Genomic DNA, 19,911 nt, shown 5'->3' with positions numbered 1-19,911 from the left:
ACTGGACCGCCAGGGAAGTCCCCATATGTATTTCTTAATTGTAGTAATGGCTAATCACAAATTCTGTGAGATCACCTTCTTTTTTATTATTTTTATCATCCCTTTTCCAACCAGAGGGCAAAGTTCCATAAATAAAATCAAATGACTCTTTGAAACAGTACTGTAGTGTTAAAGTACAAAATTATTTTTAAGCCTTATTCCAATTCTTTTTCTAACCATAGCTCCCCCTTCAGATCCCCACTGCAGTCTGTGTGGATAAGAAAGGGAGACAAGAACTGTCCCCCAGATAATGGGACTTAAGCTAGTCAGCCCTGGGTGCAAATTCAAGCCTGCTACTCAGCAGCTCTGTGAGTTTGTTCCATTGACTTAACTGTGCCTCAATTTCCTTGTCTATAAAATAAGGCAATAATACCTGTCTCTGGATGGTATGAAGATGAAATGAAATTAAATGTGATAGTATGTGTAATGTGCTTGGTACACATAAATACAATTGATAGCTATTACTGATGCTGTAGCACCTATATATTTCCTATGGGATGCATCTTTTTACCTAACCTTAGAAGTTAAGCCCCAGGACGGTTGTGCCATGCTCATCCTTAGACCTTCAGTTCTGGGTACAGCTCCTGACAATGGTGCTTAATGAATGCTTGTTGGATGAATGACTCAAATCTAAATTCAAGTCAGCGATGGTGAATTATAAACAATGTTCAGTAAAGTATCTCTTATCCCTGAAACAAATGAACTTTGAATGTGTGGCACTGTGGACTACGTATCTAATTTCTGGGCTGAACTGAACAGTTCTGCTCTGTTACTTGTAGACACTTCATAGAAAGGGCCAAAATTCAATGAAGTGAATTATGATTTGGAAACCTGCATTTACTACCAGCTCTAAAGCGACATTATTTCATATCTTAGAGAAAAATACTTAACATCAGTTTCTCCTACTTTCATTACAGGATAAAAACATAGACTATGCCTTAAACTTAAATTTAATTTAAATTTAAAGAGCAGTGAATTCTACACCACTGGATAAAAGCCAACATAGAATTCTGCATGAGGCAGTGTTATTCATTTGTATTGCTTACAATTACATCTAATCTTTAAACTATGCGTGAAGGAATAAAAAATGCCATGTAATGATTATTTCCGTACTCCTAGAGGAAAAAAAAAAGTTAGCCCATCTATTAAATTTCTCCAGGAAAAACAATCCTTAAATTATGATGAATCAATGCTAAAATAATACACTTTACTTAAATGTGCCAAAATTATTATGATAAATTATATATAAACACAGGTACTAGAAGTTTCAGGATGTGGAAACAAGTCTTGAAGAGTTAGTTTTAAAATATGCAGAATTAAATCAGTTATTTTTACATGTAAGTTGTATTGGGCTAAATGAAAAACTAAATTTTTTCTTTCCCCTAATTTGGGGCTATGGCATTTTATCATGTGGATCATCTGTTAGTAATTGAGTTCTGTCCTTTCATGGATGGAATTATTAGGCCTTTAAACCATTAAAAAAAAAAACAAAACACACACACAACAACAACAAAAACAAAAAGCAGACCAGCAACTGTAGCTTCAAAGGAGACCAAGAAGCAAAAACAATCCAGGGAGACAGAAAATGTTTGATGCAGAACCAAGGAAAGGTCTCGGTGTCTTTGCCGGGACCCTCCCAGCAGGAGCTGTGTCTGTTCAGAGGTGAAGCCAACTCAGTGACATCTGCCAGTGGGCTGGAAAGTCTTGACAACAGGTTTGGGGAAGAAAACTCTTTTATTCTAAGGGCTTAAAAATTTGGATGCTATAATTGGGTTTTCAGAGGAACAGAATGTTGTTCCATCCTGGTCAATTATTACTGTAAATAACTAATTTTAAATTAAAAAATCATGAGAGGAAACAGACTATTGTTGCATTGACTCAAGATTAGGGAAATAAACATTTTTTACATTTTGGGGGACTGTATTATATATTCAAGTGTAATAGCATAACACAAATGTGATGTATATGTAACATTCAAGGAAGTATCCTAGATAGATTATGGATAGGAAACATGAGAACTAATATTTGATGATGTTTGTATATACCATGCACTGTTGTAGGAGTTTCTAGTACCTCATGTGATTCTCACAATCACCTTATGAGGTAGGAAAAAAAGACTCAATTAATTACCTTGTCAGGGGCCATTCAGCTAATAAGTGATGAACCCAGAATTCTTAAAATATATTATAAAATTAATATTTCTTCAGTGTAAACAACTCAGATACAGAAGGCCATACAATGAAAAGCAAAAAGTTCTAATTTCTACCATTCAAGTTCTGCTTCTCCTAAGCCATCATTAATGTTTTCTTGTATTTTTCTGAAATTTCCTATACATATGCAATCATACACCTTTATGTCTATTTCTGTTTACATTTTAAGTCCTCTCTCTTTACATATATATTTTTTCTTGTTTTTATATTTAGACTTCAAAGGAATTAAACTATATATTTTGACACTTGCTTTTTACATTTAACTATCTCTTGGAAAATGTTTCACTCCAGTATGTACAGATCTATTTAATTCTTTTATGACTGTGTAGTAGTCCATTGTCTGAATTTAATATAATTTAATTGATAACATTAAATCGTTTCAGTTTTCTGCTATTACATACTTCCTGTCTGTATTAGTTTGCTCAGGCTGCCATAACAAAAAATCAGACTAGGGTGGCTTAAACAGCAGATATTTATTTCCCACAGTTCTAGAGGCTACGAGGTCCAAGATCAAGATGCTAGCAAGGTAAGTTTCACTCTGAGGCCTCTTCTCTTGAGTTGTAGATGGCTCTTTTCTCATTGTGTCCTCCCATGGCAGAGAGAGAAAGAAAAAGAGAGCACTCTCCTGTCTCTTCTTATAAAGACACTAATCCTTTTGGATTAGGGCCCCACACTTATGAGCTCATTTAACCTTAATTACCTCCATAAAGGCTCTCTCTCCAAATATAGTCACCTTGGGGATGGGGACTTCAATGGATGAATTTTTGGGGGATATAGCATTCAGTCCACTCTCCGACATTGCCTTTTAACAAACTTCTAACGTGTTTACAATCTGATAGGTGAAAGAGTACGTTGTTTTCATTTCCATTTATGTAGTTATGAATGACTTTTAACAACTTTTTCTCTATTTGTAACCACTTGTATCTCTTTGCTATATACTTTTCACTCATGTAACTTTGCCTGTTTCTACTATTGTCTTTTTGTTTGTTTATCAGAGTTTTTTTATATCAAGGGAATTGGTGCTTTGCTTGACATAAATGTGAATATTTTCCTCATTATTTTGGTAATTTAATGTTTACTTATCTTTGCTCAGCTGAGTGTTGCTTCCAGTTCTTTCCTCTATTAGCCTATAGTCCACTTCTCCACAGTAGGAGGATGGGTCACTTTAGATAAAGTTGGAGTGTCCATGCATTTTTATTGCACTGTTCTGTCTCCCCTGTCATTCTGTGATGTTGAGCTATGTTCCTATCAGATATCCCCCATTTCTGCAGTTTTTATCCTTCATAAAACATGTTGGTCCACGTGTGTCTCTCTACCCTGCATAGGATTGGCAAAAATCCAGTTATACTCATACCTTTGATATATGTATCGCTGCATTGAATAGCATGCACTGGCTAATAGCACTGTTGGATAAGTTCTCTGAACCATTTTTCTGCAGTATGAAACAGCAAATCATGTCTATTTTATATAAACAATATGTACTTTTGATTCCATGAATTGCCAGAATCTAAATGCAAGTTTACCTAAAACTTCAATTCATTGTTTAAAAACAGCTCACACTTACAAGTAAGTTAGAAATTGCATGTCAGAGAATAGCAATAACTAGTCTTGATGTTCTGTTTTCTTAATTAAAGCACAGAAATAATAAAGACTTTGAAGAAGCCTGCTCCATGTAATGAATTGTCAACAAGTGGTAAGACAATGAGTTGCTACTCCAAGTAGGGAGAAAAAAACTCATGTATGAAATTATTGCATCCAATAAGGAAAAAATGATAGATGTGCTAAGTTATACAGAATTGAGTAGAGTTTTCAACCTCTTACTATGAATTATTATGTGCTAGACACATTTTCTTTTACTTTTTTTTTTTAACATCTTTATTGGGGTATAATTGCTTTACAATGGTGTGTTAGTTTCTGCTTTATAACAAAGTGAATCAGTTATACATATACATACGTTCCCATATCTCTTCCCTCTTGCATCTTCTTTTACTTTTATAATGGATTAAAAGTTGGTTTGTATTTATATTTTATAAATAAGAGGACTGAGTTTCAGTAAGTTTAAGTAATTTGCCTCAGGTCACACAGCTGGTAAGCGCCATACATTGACTTCTTTTTTTTTTTTTTTTTAACATCTTTATTGGAGTATAATTGCTTTACAATGGTGTGTTAGTTTCTGCTTTATAACAAAATGAATCAGTTATACATATACATATGTTCCCATATCTCTTCCCTCTTGCGTGTCCCTCCCTCCCACCCTCCCTATCCCACCCCTCTAGGTGGTCACAAACCACCTAGCTGATCTCCCTGTGCTATGCGGCTGCTTCCCACTAGCTATCTATTTTACGTTTGGTAGTGTATATATGTCCATGCCACTCTGTCACTTTGTCACAGCTTACCCTTCCCCCTCCCCGTGTCCTCAAGTCCGTGCTCTAGTAGGTCTGTGTCTTTATTCCCGTCTTACCCCTAGGTGCTTCATGACCTTTTTTTTTTTTCTTAGATTCCATCTATATGGGTTAGCATACGGTATTTGTTTTTCTCTTTCTGACTTACTTCACTCTGTATGACAAACTCTAGGTCCATCCACCTCACTGCAAATAACTCAATTTTGTTTCTTTTATGGCTGAGTAATATTCCATTGTATATATGTGCCACATCTTCTTTATCCATGCATCTGTTGATGGACACTTAGGTTGCTTCCATGTCCTGGCTATTGTAAATAGAGCTGCAGTGACCATTTTGGTACATGACTCTTTTTGAATTATGGTTTTCTCAGGGTATATGCCCAGTAGTGGGATTGCTGGGTCGTATGGTAGTTCTCTTTGTAGTTTTTTAAGGAAGCTCCATACTGTTCTCCATAGTGGCTGTATCAATTTACATTCCCACCAACAGTGCAAGAGGTTTCCCTTTTCTCCACACCCTCTCCAGCATTTATTGTTTCTAGACATTGGCTTCTAAACCAAGTCTTTGGCTTCAAGCTACCACAGAGTATTGCCTCCCCAAAGAAGTTCAGAGAAACAAGGCAAATGTGAGCCAAAATAATCAGAGAAGGAATCCAGGGAAAACAAAAGCTGGGCTTTCAAGAATGAGTAAGATTTTAGCAAGCAAAGTTGAGTAAGGGGAATGTATTGGGTGGAGAAAACAGTGCTAATGAAATCATGGAGGTAAGAACGAACATGATGCATAAAGAGAAGTGATTCTTATGGATGGAAATTCATGCATATAGGGCTCTGTAACTAACACGCAGCCAATGACAGAGCGCCCCAGATGTCAGAAAAAGAAGTGTGGACTTGATCAGCTACCAGATGGGTGGTATGGAGCCATTGAATATTATTCAGATTTACAATGTGAAAAGTGGTAATCTGTGAAGATGGTTTGGCTGGGATATGGAGTGTGGTCCAGAAAGCAAGTTCCTAGACATTTAAGAAGATAAGTATGTGGCTATTGGTATAATTCAGGTAGGATGTGTAGGAGGTGTAGAGTAGGATGAATGCTGTGACTGGAAAGGAGCTTGAAGGATATTTTGAAGATGAGAAATATGAAATAGGATGAGCCATATTGCTTTGGCATATTCTAAATATTCAGTGTTCTCATGAAAAAAAATTGGCTTTCAAATATGTTATAGAACCAGAGACGCAGCCATTAGCTAATATTTGGGGAACTCTTTTTTTTTTTTTTTTTTCAGAAGTCTTAATTAACAAAGCTTCTAACTTTATCCAGATTTGGATGCTCATCTCAGTTTGCATTGTTTGTCTAAAGAGAGGGAAGAAACAAATGAAGGGTAACTGAAGAAAATAATTGTCATTGATAATTACTGTCAGCGTCAAACCCATTTTTATTTCAACTGAGCATTGCTTGCATTTATTTCAGGCAAATCTGTTAGTCTGGTGGTTTGTGATGTTTCAAGAGCTGCAGCTTCATTTTGAGTTTGGCCTTTACCATTGTGTTGTCTTCATGCTTAGGCTGTTTTCCCTCATGGTAGGGAAATGGCAGCCTCAATTCCTGATGTAACACTTTCTCTTTCACATCTTGGGGAAGGGAGAGGACAGCTCTTCTGTCAGCCACCATGGAAAAGTCCCTGTGATTTGACCAATTTAAGTTCATGTCAAGGATGGGATCACATAAATGGGTTTAGGCCATTCAGGGGAAGTAGGAATCATTCTTAGCCCAATGGTGTAGTTAAGCAGTTCAGGATTCTGATAGGAAAATCAGTGCTGGAAGGCAACCAAAAATGATCATTCTCTGGCCTTTGCTTCTCTACCGTTCTAGAATATGAGCCATATGACTGTCAGATTCATGTACGATGCATCTTTGTTTCCCCCCTTGGCACCTAACAAAGAGCAAACAGTAGAGTAGATATAGGTGTGTGTGTGGGGGGGGGTTGTTGTTTTTTTGTTGTTTTTTAGTTGATTAGTTGAGTGCATGAATGGAGGGCATTTAAGAGAAAAGATTTTCAGAGCAAAATGATAAGGAACATTTATATTCAAAATTATACATCAACACACATAAGTGTCAATGTAGCTAAGTTTCTTTTGGAGAAAGGAGGGTGGTTGTAATTCAGAAAAAGATCTCTGTCAAGAAAATACGGCTCAGTCTTATGTCTACAAATTTGAAACTCAAATCCTAAATAAATTGACAAGGCACACATAAATTTGTATTTCACATGATGACATATTTTGCAATAAAACATTTGACCATGGTGATATTTTTTTGATTGAATATTTATAACATAAAGCCTTAAAATTTGATTTTGAAATACTGGCGTTTGTGAATAAATTATTTACATAGTTTTGTTTGTTATCTATGTGGGCACAGTGTTAAAAATGTATTTAAAAACCCAGAACCCAATTTATAATAATACATCACTTTTTGAGCACCTACAAGGTGTCTGTTGCTTTATATGTACCAGCCATTTGATTCTCAAATAATCTTGTGAGTAACTCTCATTATCACTGATTTTCTGATAAAGAAACTGAGATAGAGAAACAGAGCAACGAGGAAACAGAGATAGAAAGTCACGTAATTATCAATTCCTTTTTTTGTGGTGGGAATAATTAAAATCTAGTCTTTAACAAGTTTGATGCAATTATATTACAGTGTATAAATGTATCAAATCAGCATGTTGTACACCTTAAATTTACACAATGTTATATGTCAAATATATTTCAAGGAAAATAAATAAATATGAAAGTAATGGAGCAAGATTCAAACCCAAGAAAATGTGGTCCAAAAATGCTCTTACATTATGCTACTTGCTTTAGGTTGAGTTCCCAGATTCAGTCCTTTAAGACAAGGTTTTATGTACAAGGATTGATTAAGGAAGTACCAGGAGAAAACAGTAGGGGGCAGAGTAAGGCTAGGGAAAGGGAAGAAGCCAAGCAAGTGTGTGACTGCCTTGTAGTTCCAGGTTTAATTTAATCCCATTGTCTTAGCCCGTTTGGTCTCCTCTAACAGAATACCATAGACTAGGTGGCTTCTAAACAACAGAAATTTATTTCTCACAGTTCTGGAGGCTGGGAAGGCAGAGATCAAGGTGCTGGCAGCTTTGCTATCTGATGAGAACCTTTTCCTCAGAGATGGCTGTCTTTTCACTGTGACCTCACATGGAAGAAGGGGCAAGGGAGCTCTCTGGGGTCTCTTATAAGGGCACTAATTCCATTCATGAGGATCTGTCCTCATGACCTGATCACCTCCCAAAGGTCTCACATGTAATACCATCAGCTTGGGGGTTAGGATTTTAATATATCCATTTGGGGGGGCAGGGACACCAATATTCAGTCCATAGCACCCATGAAGAATATAAAGTATGTTTAGAGTTGTCCTATTTAACACAAGATTACCAGGCATTCATATTCTCTTACCTTTCACCTTCCCTAGAGGAATGTACATTTTCTGGTATTTCTTGCTGTTTGCAAAGTGAATCCAGAATCATGCCTCTGGTGCCTAGAAATTAGGCACCAGAACCTGGGTGATGGGTACACAGTAAAGGCTACAGGGAACTGAAGTGATCTTGGTGGAGTAGACGCTGCCCCATCTACTACCCTGCCAGTAAAGAAGCCAGTACATCAGTGTGGTGGTTAGGAACACGGACTCCCAGTCCAGGCTGCCGGAGGTCAAACCAGGGCTCTGACACTTGGGCAAGTTTCTTAACTTATATGTGTTTTACTTTCCATTTCTATAAAATGTGTGAAAATTCTATTACCTAAGCTCATCAGGTTGTTTTGAGGATTAATGAATGTAATATTTATGTTTATATGTCTAGTCTGTATATAAACTAGAGCCTTAGAGCCTGATGGAAAGTAAGAACTAGTGTGATGGGACTTGCTCAAGGTCATGTCGCACAGCCGGTTAGTGGCACAGCAGGAAGTGACCTTGGTCTCCAAACCTCCAGGTCATTCCACTACTCCTTGCTGGCCATATAGGTGTTAATTTAAATTTTCTTAGAGTAGGTAGGTGATCTCTAGCTTATTAAATATCTCAGTTAACCAAAAATTAATATATAAATATAGGGCCAGAAGCTATCTTAGAGTTCATGAATAGTCTATTAAAAATTCAAAAAACAATACATACACTGAGCATGCTGTGTTATGAACTTTCTTAAAGGTAATTTTCTGTTTTATTTTGTTTTTTTTTTAATATGCTTGAAGTGTTTGGCAAAAGTACCTCATTAATTCACATGCAGAAATTAATGACTGTAAATCATAATGTTTTACCTTTCTCAAGGGTATGTGCATGTTCACCAAGTAAAACAGCCTTAGTACTAAGTGCCTATGTGGAATTTCAGAAATCAATAAGCAAGGGAGAGAGACATTTATGTGTGTTAGAGGGGGTGATTTTTTTCCCCCATATTGCCTATTAAGGGTATTTTATTGAAGTAACTTTGTTATTAACTTACCCAGATCCAATTAAGAATAATAATTAAGATAAAAGAGTAAAACAAAAGCAAAGCAGTTTTATATGGCAAGTTTCCTAAGAGAAAAAAAGATATTTTCGGATAGCACATACATAAATGCACACACATATTGACAAGTTGATGATATATAGTTGTGTGATTATTAATCAGGGCTCTTGGTTGCAAGTAACAGAAACCCAACTTGAACTATCTTAGGAAATAGAAAGGAATGTACTGATTCATGAAATAAGAGGAAAGGTTGAATAAATAAGCCACAGAATGGCAGAGATGCAGCTGGTTTCAGGAACAGCTTAAGTTAGGTATTCAAAGACTGTCTTGGCTTTGGCACTTTTCTGTGTACTGACTTTATTGTATCTCACCACATGTTGGCTTCTTCCACAATCTCCACCTTCTAGAAGGCAGTGGTTTCTTTTTCATAGTTTGAAAATCCCCAGAAAGGATTGATGCATTGGGCACCCATCCCTGAACTGGTCAATTGTGGCTGCACGGGCATGGTCATGCATGAAGATGGTAGTTCCTAGGAGAATTCAGGATTGCAGTACGGAGTGAATTATTTCCCAGAGATCTCCTTTCCCTCAGTTTTTCCCTTTTCTTCATTTCTTTTAGTCATCGCCATCTGATTTGAACATGATTTCCTGGGCTTTAGCTGCCAAGTCCATTCAAGCTGTGACCTCTTGATGCCATATCAATCAGTCAGGTTTTGCTTTGAACCCTGAACTTTTTCAGAGTGGATTACCTGTGGGACAGTGATATCATTCTCTTGCTCAATTTGGTTGCCTCTTAAAAGTCAGACATATTGTTATTCTCCAAGAGTTCTCCCCATCAGGGATGGAGATAAAGAGGGAGAAAGGGAGAGAGGGAAGCAAATAGTCACATGACCGTATAATCATCTATCTATACTACTAGTTCTGGCTGAAATGTTCTCGTAGGCTGCATCACTTTACGAGCCAGGTGCCCTTTGGATAACCTTTGTCAGAGCTGGTTTACCTGCTATTACATGGACAGCAACCTGTGCTTCGGGTGCGTATGTAAAGAGGGATGCCAGGAACAAGGACGGGCAGGAAGAAAAGTGGTGATGGGGATTTACAAAATTTCCAGCTCATTACAGATTCCACCCATCACCTCTTTCCTTTTGTTTTAATTTTTAATTTATTAGACTGCAAGTTGGTTTTGGAGAGCTATGTTCCACTCATGTTCCAGCAAGTCACATCTTAAATGGGTAGACTTGGAAGAATAAGTATAGGAAAATTGTTCATAAGAGCTCTAATCACCTCCTGTTTTTCTCACTGAGCTCAGTATACTTAGACCAGTCAAGAAGGGCATTTTATCCCCCTCTTTTTTACCCGCCAAAAATAAAAACAAAAGCAAGATAACACATATATTTAGCTATAGATAGTGAATCTTATTTGTTTTTTACTTTTTACACTTTTTATTTTGAAATATCAGACTTACAAAAAGAGTTGTAAAAATAGTAGAGTTCCCTAAATGCTAGCATCTTACATTTACTTAGTTTGACTATCAAAACCAGGAAATTACCCTTGATACAATATTATTAACTAATCTACAGATCTATTCAAGTAAGAGGAAACAATGTACATTTGTGATAAGTTCACATCACAAACAAATGCAGAGACAACCATGGCCTGGGTACAGGTGTAAAAATCTGAGAATTGTTAGTTTTTTATTTTAAAAAATTGAGATTGGGGGCTGTATTAGATTCCTAGAGCTTCCATAATAAATGACCACAAGCTGGGTAACTTGAGACAGCAGAAATTGATTCTCTCAGAGCTCTGGCAGCCGGAAGTCCAAAATCAAGGTGTTGACCGGGCCATGCTTTCTCAGAAGGCTCTAAGGGAGAAACCTTCCTTGGCCCTTCCAGCTTCTGCTGCCTTTTGGGGTTACTTGGCTTGTGGCAACTTGACTTCAGTCTCTGCCTCTGTCTTCACGTGGCCATCTCCGTGTGTGTGTGTGTGTGTGTGTGTGTGTGTGTCTGAGTCTGAATCTCCTTCTCCTCTCTCTTCTATTAAGACACTAGTCATTGGATTTAGGACCCATCCTAAGCCAGTAGAAACTCATCTTAACTAATTACATCTGCAAAGACCCTATTTCCAAACAAGGTTACATTCTGAGGTTCCAGGTGGACATGAATTTTGGAGGAACATTGCTCAACCCAGTGTAGGGGAATTAAGCAAAAAATAGGTTTCTTTCTGCAAGTGTTAGTACTAAGGTAATTGATATTTGAAAGTTGAGAAAACATGGTTACTTACTTTCAGGCTACCTTTTTTTTTAAATAAATATATTTTATTTATTTATTTTGGCTGTGTTGGGTCTTCGTTGCTGTGCGCGGGCTCTCTCTAGTTGTGGCGAGCAGGGGCTACTCTTCGTTGTGGTGTGTGGGCTTCTCATTGCAGTGGTTTCTCTCGTTGCGGAGCACGGGCTCTAGGCACGTGGGCTTCAGAAGTTGTGGCATGTGGGCTCCAGTAGTTGTGGCACGTGGGCTCAGTAGTTGTGGCTCGCGGGCTCTACAGCGCAGGCTCGGTAGTTGTGGCGCACAGGCTTTGTTTCTCCTTGGCATCCGGTTACCTTTTAAAGGTAGCGCTCACTGGACTTGTTGATCGACTGCACCTCTGGGAGATGGTGAGGGAAGTGGGATGCAGCATAAGTCACTGGAGCTGAGATGGTCAGGAAGTTAGGAGGCATTGCATTTGATGACTCAGCCTCCTTAATGTTGGCTTCATGAAAAAGGGAGTAGTCCCTTCATTTCCATTCAATAAGTAGTTATTAAGTAGTCTGGGTGTTGCAGGGACTTTGCTTTGACCTGACTAAAGAGGTCAAGAAAAGATGGGGTCATGAGAAACAGTATAAATATCTGGGGCTTTTCAATGTCTAGGTCATTTTACCATCGATGTTAATTTTCATCTTTGTCTTGCCTATGCTTAGCAGCTTTTATTTCTTCTTCTTCTTCTTCTCTTTTTTACTGCTAAGTCCTCTCAAGAGTATCCCAAAGTTCCAGTTTCTTGAACTAACTGAAGGGGTTGTTTTACCTGCTAAAATCCTTCAGGTTGAAGACTTCCCTCTCTTTTTCATCTGCGTTTTTGCTCTCCGGCTGTGTTTTAGTTTGCACCCATGCTAACAGATAACCCGCGGCTGCCAGGCCATCCTTCCCTGGCTTCTGTTGCATACGAAGGTGGGCGTACCGGCCTACCATCTGCTCTAGGTCTGTAAATTCCAGCTATGTGCAAGAACACAGTGATCAATCACACAGTTTAATATGTCACGAGGTGGGTGTCATTGCCACCCACTTCCATAGGCACTTTTAAAAGATATTTCTTTTTATTTATTTCTTCTGCAGGCATATAGCCAACTAAAAGCAAAATTCAATTAAATGTTCATTACAGTCTCAGGAATGCCAGTTTATTTATATTTGTGTACTTTATCTTGCCATGACCTTCTGTGACAATTTCTATCATTGTAATACTTTTCTGGATAGAGGCCACTTTTGGCATTCCCATTTTGATTGTGATAATAATGTGACACCTATGAAGTAGTAATCAAAATAGGAAATCCTTTGTAAGTGCTGCCCCTTATAGCACTGATAGACAAATAAGCCTTACAGCCTTATTTGTCTCGGAAATATTTAAATACAAAAGTATAGCACTCCACCGTTGTTTCAAACAAGGCAGTGATGCAAAAGGAAAATTCTTTCCTGTGGACTGTTACCAAGAGCACAAGAAAGAGTAGTGTTGAGTGCTTGCATTCAGCCAACAAGCAGTGTGAGTCATGGACCCCTTGTGCACCTCACTCTCCTTCCTCAGATGTACTCGCTGATCTCTGCCTCAGCCTTACTTGGGAGAAGAGAAGGATATCACAGCAGGGGATAAAACTCGAGTGCTATGACTGCTTCAGATGTTTGTGGAACTGGTTGCGGCAGCGGAAGATAACGTGCAGCCGTCATTTGGTGATTGGTAGCCATGCACTGGCGTCACTAGGCTCTTAAGCGTGACAGGAAGCTTTGTGGGAAATTCTCTCCTGTGCTGGGCACCATAAGCCAATGGCCCCGTCCCGCTCTCATCAAGGAGCTCACATTCCCTGGAACTTGGACCCTGCACTGTCGGGTTATTCGCATCCATGGGGATATTCTTGGTGTCTCACTTAATTATCCCCCATGGTCAACTTAAAATTCTCTATCAAGAAATTCTCCTCTTTTCAGGAGTTTCATAACTCATATTTTTCCTCCCACGTCTGTGGCCTCTTCATTCAGTAGTTATCCTTACGTATCATTCTCAGGCTTCTTCTCTTTCTTTGTCTCTTTCGTCTCACAGTAGAAAAAAAATTCTGTTTTTCCAAGGGCTTCACTTCTTCCAAGGCTTCCTATATTTTCTTATGATCAGTACCTAGGTTTGCCTGCAGTAAGTTTCCTTCTTGTTTTATGAGTGTATTTTTCTTAGGAAATCCTCATTTTCTAGGCTGTACTATCCATTTGTAACCTGGGGCTTGGATTGCAATTTAATTCTCCTTAAAGCCTTCACTGAGTTTTGAGGAGAGACCTTGTTATTTGCTCTCCTTAGGAGAGAGCACAGTTAAAGGTCACAGTCTGTCTCCTCTCCCTAGAGGCTAAGGGTACTTGGACTGGGTGGCAAGGAGGGCAGGAGACTCCCGAGGCATGACGCTCCCTCCCAGTCCGGCACTGCTCCCCTGATGGCAGTATTGCATGGGGATTTTCATAGTGGCTCTGAAAGCACCTCCTGGCATTGACTTCTGCCTGACAGCTGTCGGCAACTTGCCTTATGTGAAACCCTTCATCCGCCCGCTCACTGGGAGCAACCTCCAAGGTCATTGGTGCATCTCCAACGTATCTTCCTTCAACAACGTGTTGCAGCAGAAGAGTACTGACCTTGGGGTCAGACCAGCCTAGTTTCAAATCCCCATCCACCACTTCCTAGCCATGGTACTTTGAACTTGCTGCCTAAACTTCTGAGTCTTAGTTTTCTCATCTGTAAAATGGAGACAATAACATTTACCTTGTAGACTTGTTATAAATAGTAAATGAAATATGTGAAATGACTCAATAGTGGCTGGTAGTTAGTAGGTGCTAAATAAAAGACAGATGTTACTATTATTGTTCCTAGAATGCATTGTTAGCTTGGCAACTTGGTGTTGGCTTCAGCACTTCCTTTGTACATACAAAGGCACTTGTTCTTAAAGAATTTTTTTTTTAAGAAGTTTATTTGAAGCTCCTCTAAGACAGGCACCACCCAGCCTCACATACTCTGCCCCCACCCTCTCTTAGCGCCCTCTTGCTGTGCCATTATGAAGGCCTCTAGTTTATGTAGCTGCCTTGGCATCAGCCAACCCTCATTTGCCCTAAGGGCTCCTATCCAGGACCTACCTTGTAGAGCTCAGTACAACCTACAGGTTCTGCCTGAACTTAGAAGGCACATAGCAAAAATCTCACATGTGCCTGAATATTTTACTATGGACATATTATCAGTTTCCGGTCCCCCTTGGAGTACTGAGGTGCCCAGATAAGTACTCGCAAAAAAGCTCAAACTAAATGTGCAAACTACAATCTCGTAGAAATCCTGGGCTGTCCTTCTGTGTACTTGTTATATATTACGCAATCATGCTTGAACGATAACTGTCATTTTCAGGCAAAATAGAAAATAGTTTCTGTCTTCAGGGCACACGATCCTCTAGAGATGAGGCGAGTGCAAACACAACCATGTGCAGCGTCATTTTCTGTGAATGTGATGTTAAAAATGTACGTGTGGGTTAGGTGTGGCAGGACTCTGCAATACAAAGGAAAAGCTGGATTTAAAAACTTGAACCTCTGACCGCCCGTTCAGATCTCTACTCACTGCCTACTGCTTCTCTCTTTGGCTGCTGAGATTTTCATATATATATATAAACATATATATATATATAAACATATATATAAAAACATATATATAAACATATATATACATATATATAAACATATATATGTATAAACATATATATATATAAACATATATACATATATATATGTAAACACATATATATAAAGAAAACTAGAAAATCAAAATGGAGAGACTTAGGAGAAAGTAGCTGAAAACACTTCACCTTTATGACTGTCTAAAGCAAGGGTTTTAAAATGAATTTTTTGCATTTGAGTAGTTCGGGCTAAAAGCACAAATGTGGATGAGCTCTAAGACAGCTAAACTCTTGGAAATTTAGGAACACACCAGGCCTTCTTTGGCAGATGAACAGAAGGTTCAAAGAGCCCTGTAACTAATGGCAACACCTATAGCCCAGCTAAGCTAAGTACAGTGCTCGTCCACTTCCTCTGGATATAAGGCTCTTTGGGTTGTTAGGATGTGCTTTTAGCTCATTCTGGGTTCCTGGACAATGTTCTGAAGGGACTTAACAGAAGGGACAATGGAAGGAGCATAGTCACCTAAATCACGCTTTCAGGACCAACTTTACCACTCATTCTATTTTCACCAGTTTTCTTCTTCTAATTTGAGCAGTGTCACAGGAGTGCATCGCTACAGTGACTTTTTCTCTCCTAAGTTCTAATGGTAAAATTCTTGTTAGAATTTGATTTTAATCACTAAAATAAAAATATCCTTTATTGAGCCCTCCTTTGTGCCTAGCACTATGCTCTGTACCATATAGATAGATGATAGATGATAGAAAGATAGATAGATAGGTGATACATGATCTATTACTGCCAGTAGGGTTGGGTAAAGATAACATTTTGAGGTGGTAGAGAGGGAGACTGAAGGCGTTTATGCCCGTGTGATTTTTTTTTTCTATGTGAAAAAGAGAGAGACAGAGAGACAGAGACAGAGAGATGGAGAGAGAGACAGAGAGAGACAGAGAGTGCCAGGGCAAAGTAAAACCTGGAAGAGAGCAAGCAAGTTTTGAAACAGCTGCTATGCAGAATGTTAAGGGAAACAACAGTGAGTTAAAAAAGCAAACAACAGATTAGTAAAGTCCTAGGATTCTCGGAGGAGTAAGTGGTTATCGCATCTTTGCTGTTGCCATTGTCTTTGCCACTGCCATCACTGTCAGCACCATCATCACCGTCACTGTCATCGTCTCCAGGACAAATTATGCTTCAGCCACATAACCATTACATAGATGAGAAAACTATTCCTTTGAAAAACTAATGATCATTTATGCTCATTTCATGCTTATCGTAGGGTGTTGTAGGGTGTTTTTATTCATTGCATTCACCTGTGCTTGCTTAGGTTAAGCCCGTGATACAGAGAGGCCACGAGAGTCTGGTCCATCACATCCTGCTCTATCAGTGCAGCAGCAACTTCAGCGACAGCGTCCTGGACCACGGCCACGAGTGCTACCACCCTAACATGCCCGATGCCTTCCTCACGTGCGAGACTGTCATTTTTGCGTGGGCCATTGGTGGAGAGGTGGGCCAATGATTACTGAGATGTAACGAAGTTAATTGATCATTTTTCCCCCTACGAGTCTAACACTTACATGTAAAACTCTATATACTTTTTTTTTAATGTATTTATTTATTTTTGGCTGCGTTGGGTCTTCATTGCTGTGCGTGGGCTTTCTCTCGTTGCTGCGAGCAGGGGGCTACTCTTCATTGCGGTGCACGGGCTTTCTCATTGTGGTGGCTTCTCTTGTCGCGGAGCATGGGCTCTAAGTGCCCGGGCTTCATTAGTTGTGGCACGTGGGCTCAGTAGTTGTGGCTCACGGGCTCTAGAGCACAGGCTTAGTAGTTGTGGTGCACGGGCTTAGTTGCTCCGTGGCATGTGGGATCTTCCCGGACCAGGGCTCGAACCCATGTCCACTGCATTAGCAGGTGGATTCTTAACCACTGCGCCACCAGGGAGGCCCTATATAGTATTTTTGATATGAGGGTGGTTTATTTTTCTTTCCATAGGAAGTAATTCTTTCCTTAAGCCATTTTATTTGATCAACTATAGATTAATGGAGTTGAAAAATATTGAAATATCGTTGAGAATGGCTGGCTTTTGGGTGGAACAGAGCTCTGAGGGACATTCACAGGACAGTATGTCATGGAATTTTGCTTGTTTAGGGTTTTTCCTATCCACCTCATGTTGGATTATCCCTCGGTACTCCATTAGACCCTCATTATGTGCTCCTGGAAGTCCATTATGACAATCCAACATATAAGGAAGGTGAGTGTATTCTTTATACATTCTACCTATGATTTTAAAAGTTTTGTAACTTTTTATTTTAACAGAGTTAAACAGACTTAAAATAAAATAGCATCCAGTGGTAGAAAGAATTAACCTATACATTTGTCATCCAATTAGGATACTTTTATTAGAATGAAAAAGGACACTATTAGTAGTTACACTGGGACAACAGTCATTAACCAGCGATGAACCAGGCAAATGGGCGCATGTGATCACTAATTTTAAAAAGCAATTTGCATATTACTTACCAGGAAGTAGAATAATAGACTTTTCCCTTTATGATGTAAATTAGTCCCAAATACATGGTGCTTACAAAATATTTTCTTTCTAAAAGCATATATAAAAAACTATCCTACATCACACTAGAAAATATTAAGCATTTTGTTGTGTGATAGGCAAACCATAAATATACTCAAAAATATTTATGCAGTGACACTGTGTAATATGATGTTGAAATGAAGAGAGGCATTTACACCTGAATTTACTATGTAATATTCCAAAGCCAAAAAATTGAAGGATTTAATAGGAAATTATCAACAGAAGAAACTTAAAGTTATTATTTTACACTGATTCGTGCAATTTTTCAGCAAATACTGAGCACCAGTGATGTGCTGGATCTGTGTTTAACAACATAATGTCCCCACCCTCATGGACATTATAGTGTAGGGGAAAAGAGAAACAATAAAATAATCACAACAATTAATACAAAATTATATATATGTTAATTGATCCAAAGGTCAGTTCAGTAGTCACAGGTAGGTAAGTCACCACTGCAGAGAAGAAGCAATTAATTTTATAGTGGAACGGATTTATAATTGTTGGGGCTCATACTGTCCGTCCTTATGATAACTTATGTCACAGAAAGAGATGTGTCTTATTCATCTTTCCTCCCCACTGTGCCTGTTGTTGTGCTGTTCACATGATAGATTCTTAATAACTGTTTGTTGATCGAATGACTGATGAATTATTAAAAGACTGGTAATAAACTATAAAGAAAGTTAACCATTAGTACTTTTCTTCATCACCAGGTGGTTTCTAGACCAAGGGGTTTTCACCTCTATGTAAATGTTACTGAACTTCACCTCAAAACAATATAAAATGAAACTCCTGTTGAGTTATTCTATATTCTAATGAATGACTTTAGAATTTTCGTTCTGTCTTCATGTTAGGTAATTGTGGAATATATCAGCTAGTCAACACAAATGTGTCTCCTATGGTATGCTGTGTAAGTCAAGAATGGTTGCAGACCATATGGCGACTCGTCTTTTAATACCTCTTTGTGAAGCTGAATGTTGCCATCCATTAATCTTTGCTTGTACTCCTTTCCCTTGTGAGATTTTTAAGAAAAGCCAATGAACCCATTTCAACTGAATCTGGAAAACTTTTTCTTTTTTAAGAACTTAAACTCACTTTTAATTATTCTTGTTTAAATGCTCGTTCCAGGCTTATTAGATAATTCTGGATTGAGGTTATTTCACACGGCAGATATAAGGAAATACGACGCTGGGGTGATTGAGGCTGGCCTCTGGGTAAGCCTCTTCCACACAATCCCTCCAGGCCTGCCTGATTTCCGGTCTGAGGGTCACTGCACCCTGGAGTGCCTGGAAGAGGTATGCTATGTCTGAGTTTATGAGCTGCTGTTTCCAGATTAATCTATGCTCTTAGAAACTATGTTTGGAAAATTCCAAGTTAGTTTATTTTTAATCTTTTTCTTGTTGTCATGCTGTAAAACAATTATTTACAATTTTAGCAAGACCTTTATTGCTTTTTTAAATCTTGAAGACTACAGGTGTAGAGTTCTTAAAGACAGGAATAATTTTCAGGGTGTTTTCCTTCCTTTCCCCTCCTTTGATTGTTTCATAGTGGATACTTCACTTTCTCTTTTACAATTTTGACCTTTGTTTGTGTAGTCCCCTTTTCCTTTCTCAACTTTATCTTTTATCCATATTTGTTTTTTCCATGATTCATTTTCATTTTTTTCTCATTTTCTCTGATTTATAGTTGCCTTCCCTTCTTTAACCAAAGAGCAAGAATAACTAATATAAAAATACATATTGGATAAGAGAAAACCATATATAAGTATTTCATAATGGCTGCTTCCACTTATAGTTCTTTTTTCTTGAATTAAAGTATTTCGACATGGTTAGTATTCCTTATGAATTATAGGACATTGTGGTTGTAGACAGTATGGCAGACTGGTGGAGTGGAAAGATTGTGCTCTTCTGAGTTATTTAAGCCATTTAGACCATGAATTAAATTGCCATGACATCAACCACTAGCTGTAGGACCATGAGCATTGCATTTAATTTCACTCTCCCAGTTCAGTTTTCTTATCTGGAAAAGTGGGAATAGATTCTCCTTTTAAGAGTTTCAATGTGCAAGCTACCAACATACTGGAATCTTTCTGCCAGGAGCTTTGACTGCTTTCTTACCTACTAAAAGAAGAAAGAAGAAAGATAATATTTAGAAGTGGTCCAGTTGGTCCTCAGCAAGCATTAGTTCCTTTTCTTTTCTCCCAGCCAGTATTGCTTCACAAAGATAACACTGCTAGGTATAAGTCAGGAAAAATCCA

At 38.4% G+C, this 19,911-nt stretch overlaps 1 protein-coding gene across 1 annotated transcript in view; it reads left to right on the top strand.

The window, feature by feature from the left end:
• MOXD1 (monooxygenase DBH like 1) overlaps nt 1-19,911 on the top strand; it is an 81,008-nt gene that overhangs the window by 43,192 nt on the left and 17,905 nt on the right. The window contains exons 5-7 of the mRNA XM_029224211.1: nt 16,395-16,574; nt 17,216-17,318; nt 18,783-18,949. Coding sequence (XP_029080044.1) covers nt 16,395-16,574; nt 17,216-17,318; nt 18,783-18,949 — 450 coding nt within the window. The remainder of the gene's footprint in view (nt 1-16,394; nt 16,575-17,215; nt 17,319-18,782; nt 18,950-19,911) is intronic.

The sequence above is a fragment of the Monodon monoceros genome, unplaced genomic scaffold (genome assembly GCF_005190385.1).
Source record: "Monodon monoceros isolate NGI ecotype Baffin Bay Population unplaced genomic scaffold, NGI_Narwhal_1 Super_Scaffold_15, whole genome shotgun sequence".
In the NCBI taxonomy this organism is placed as follows: Eukaryota; Metazoa; Chordata; class Mammalia; order Artiodactyla; family Monodontidae; genus Monodon; species Monodon monoceros.
This window is presented reverse-complemented; position numbering and strand designations above follow the sequence as displayed.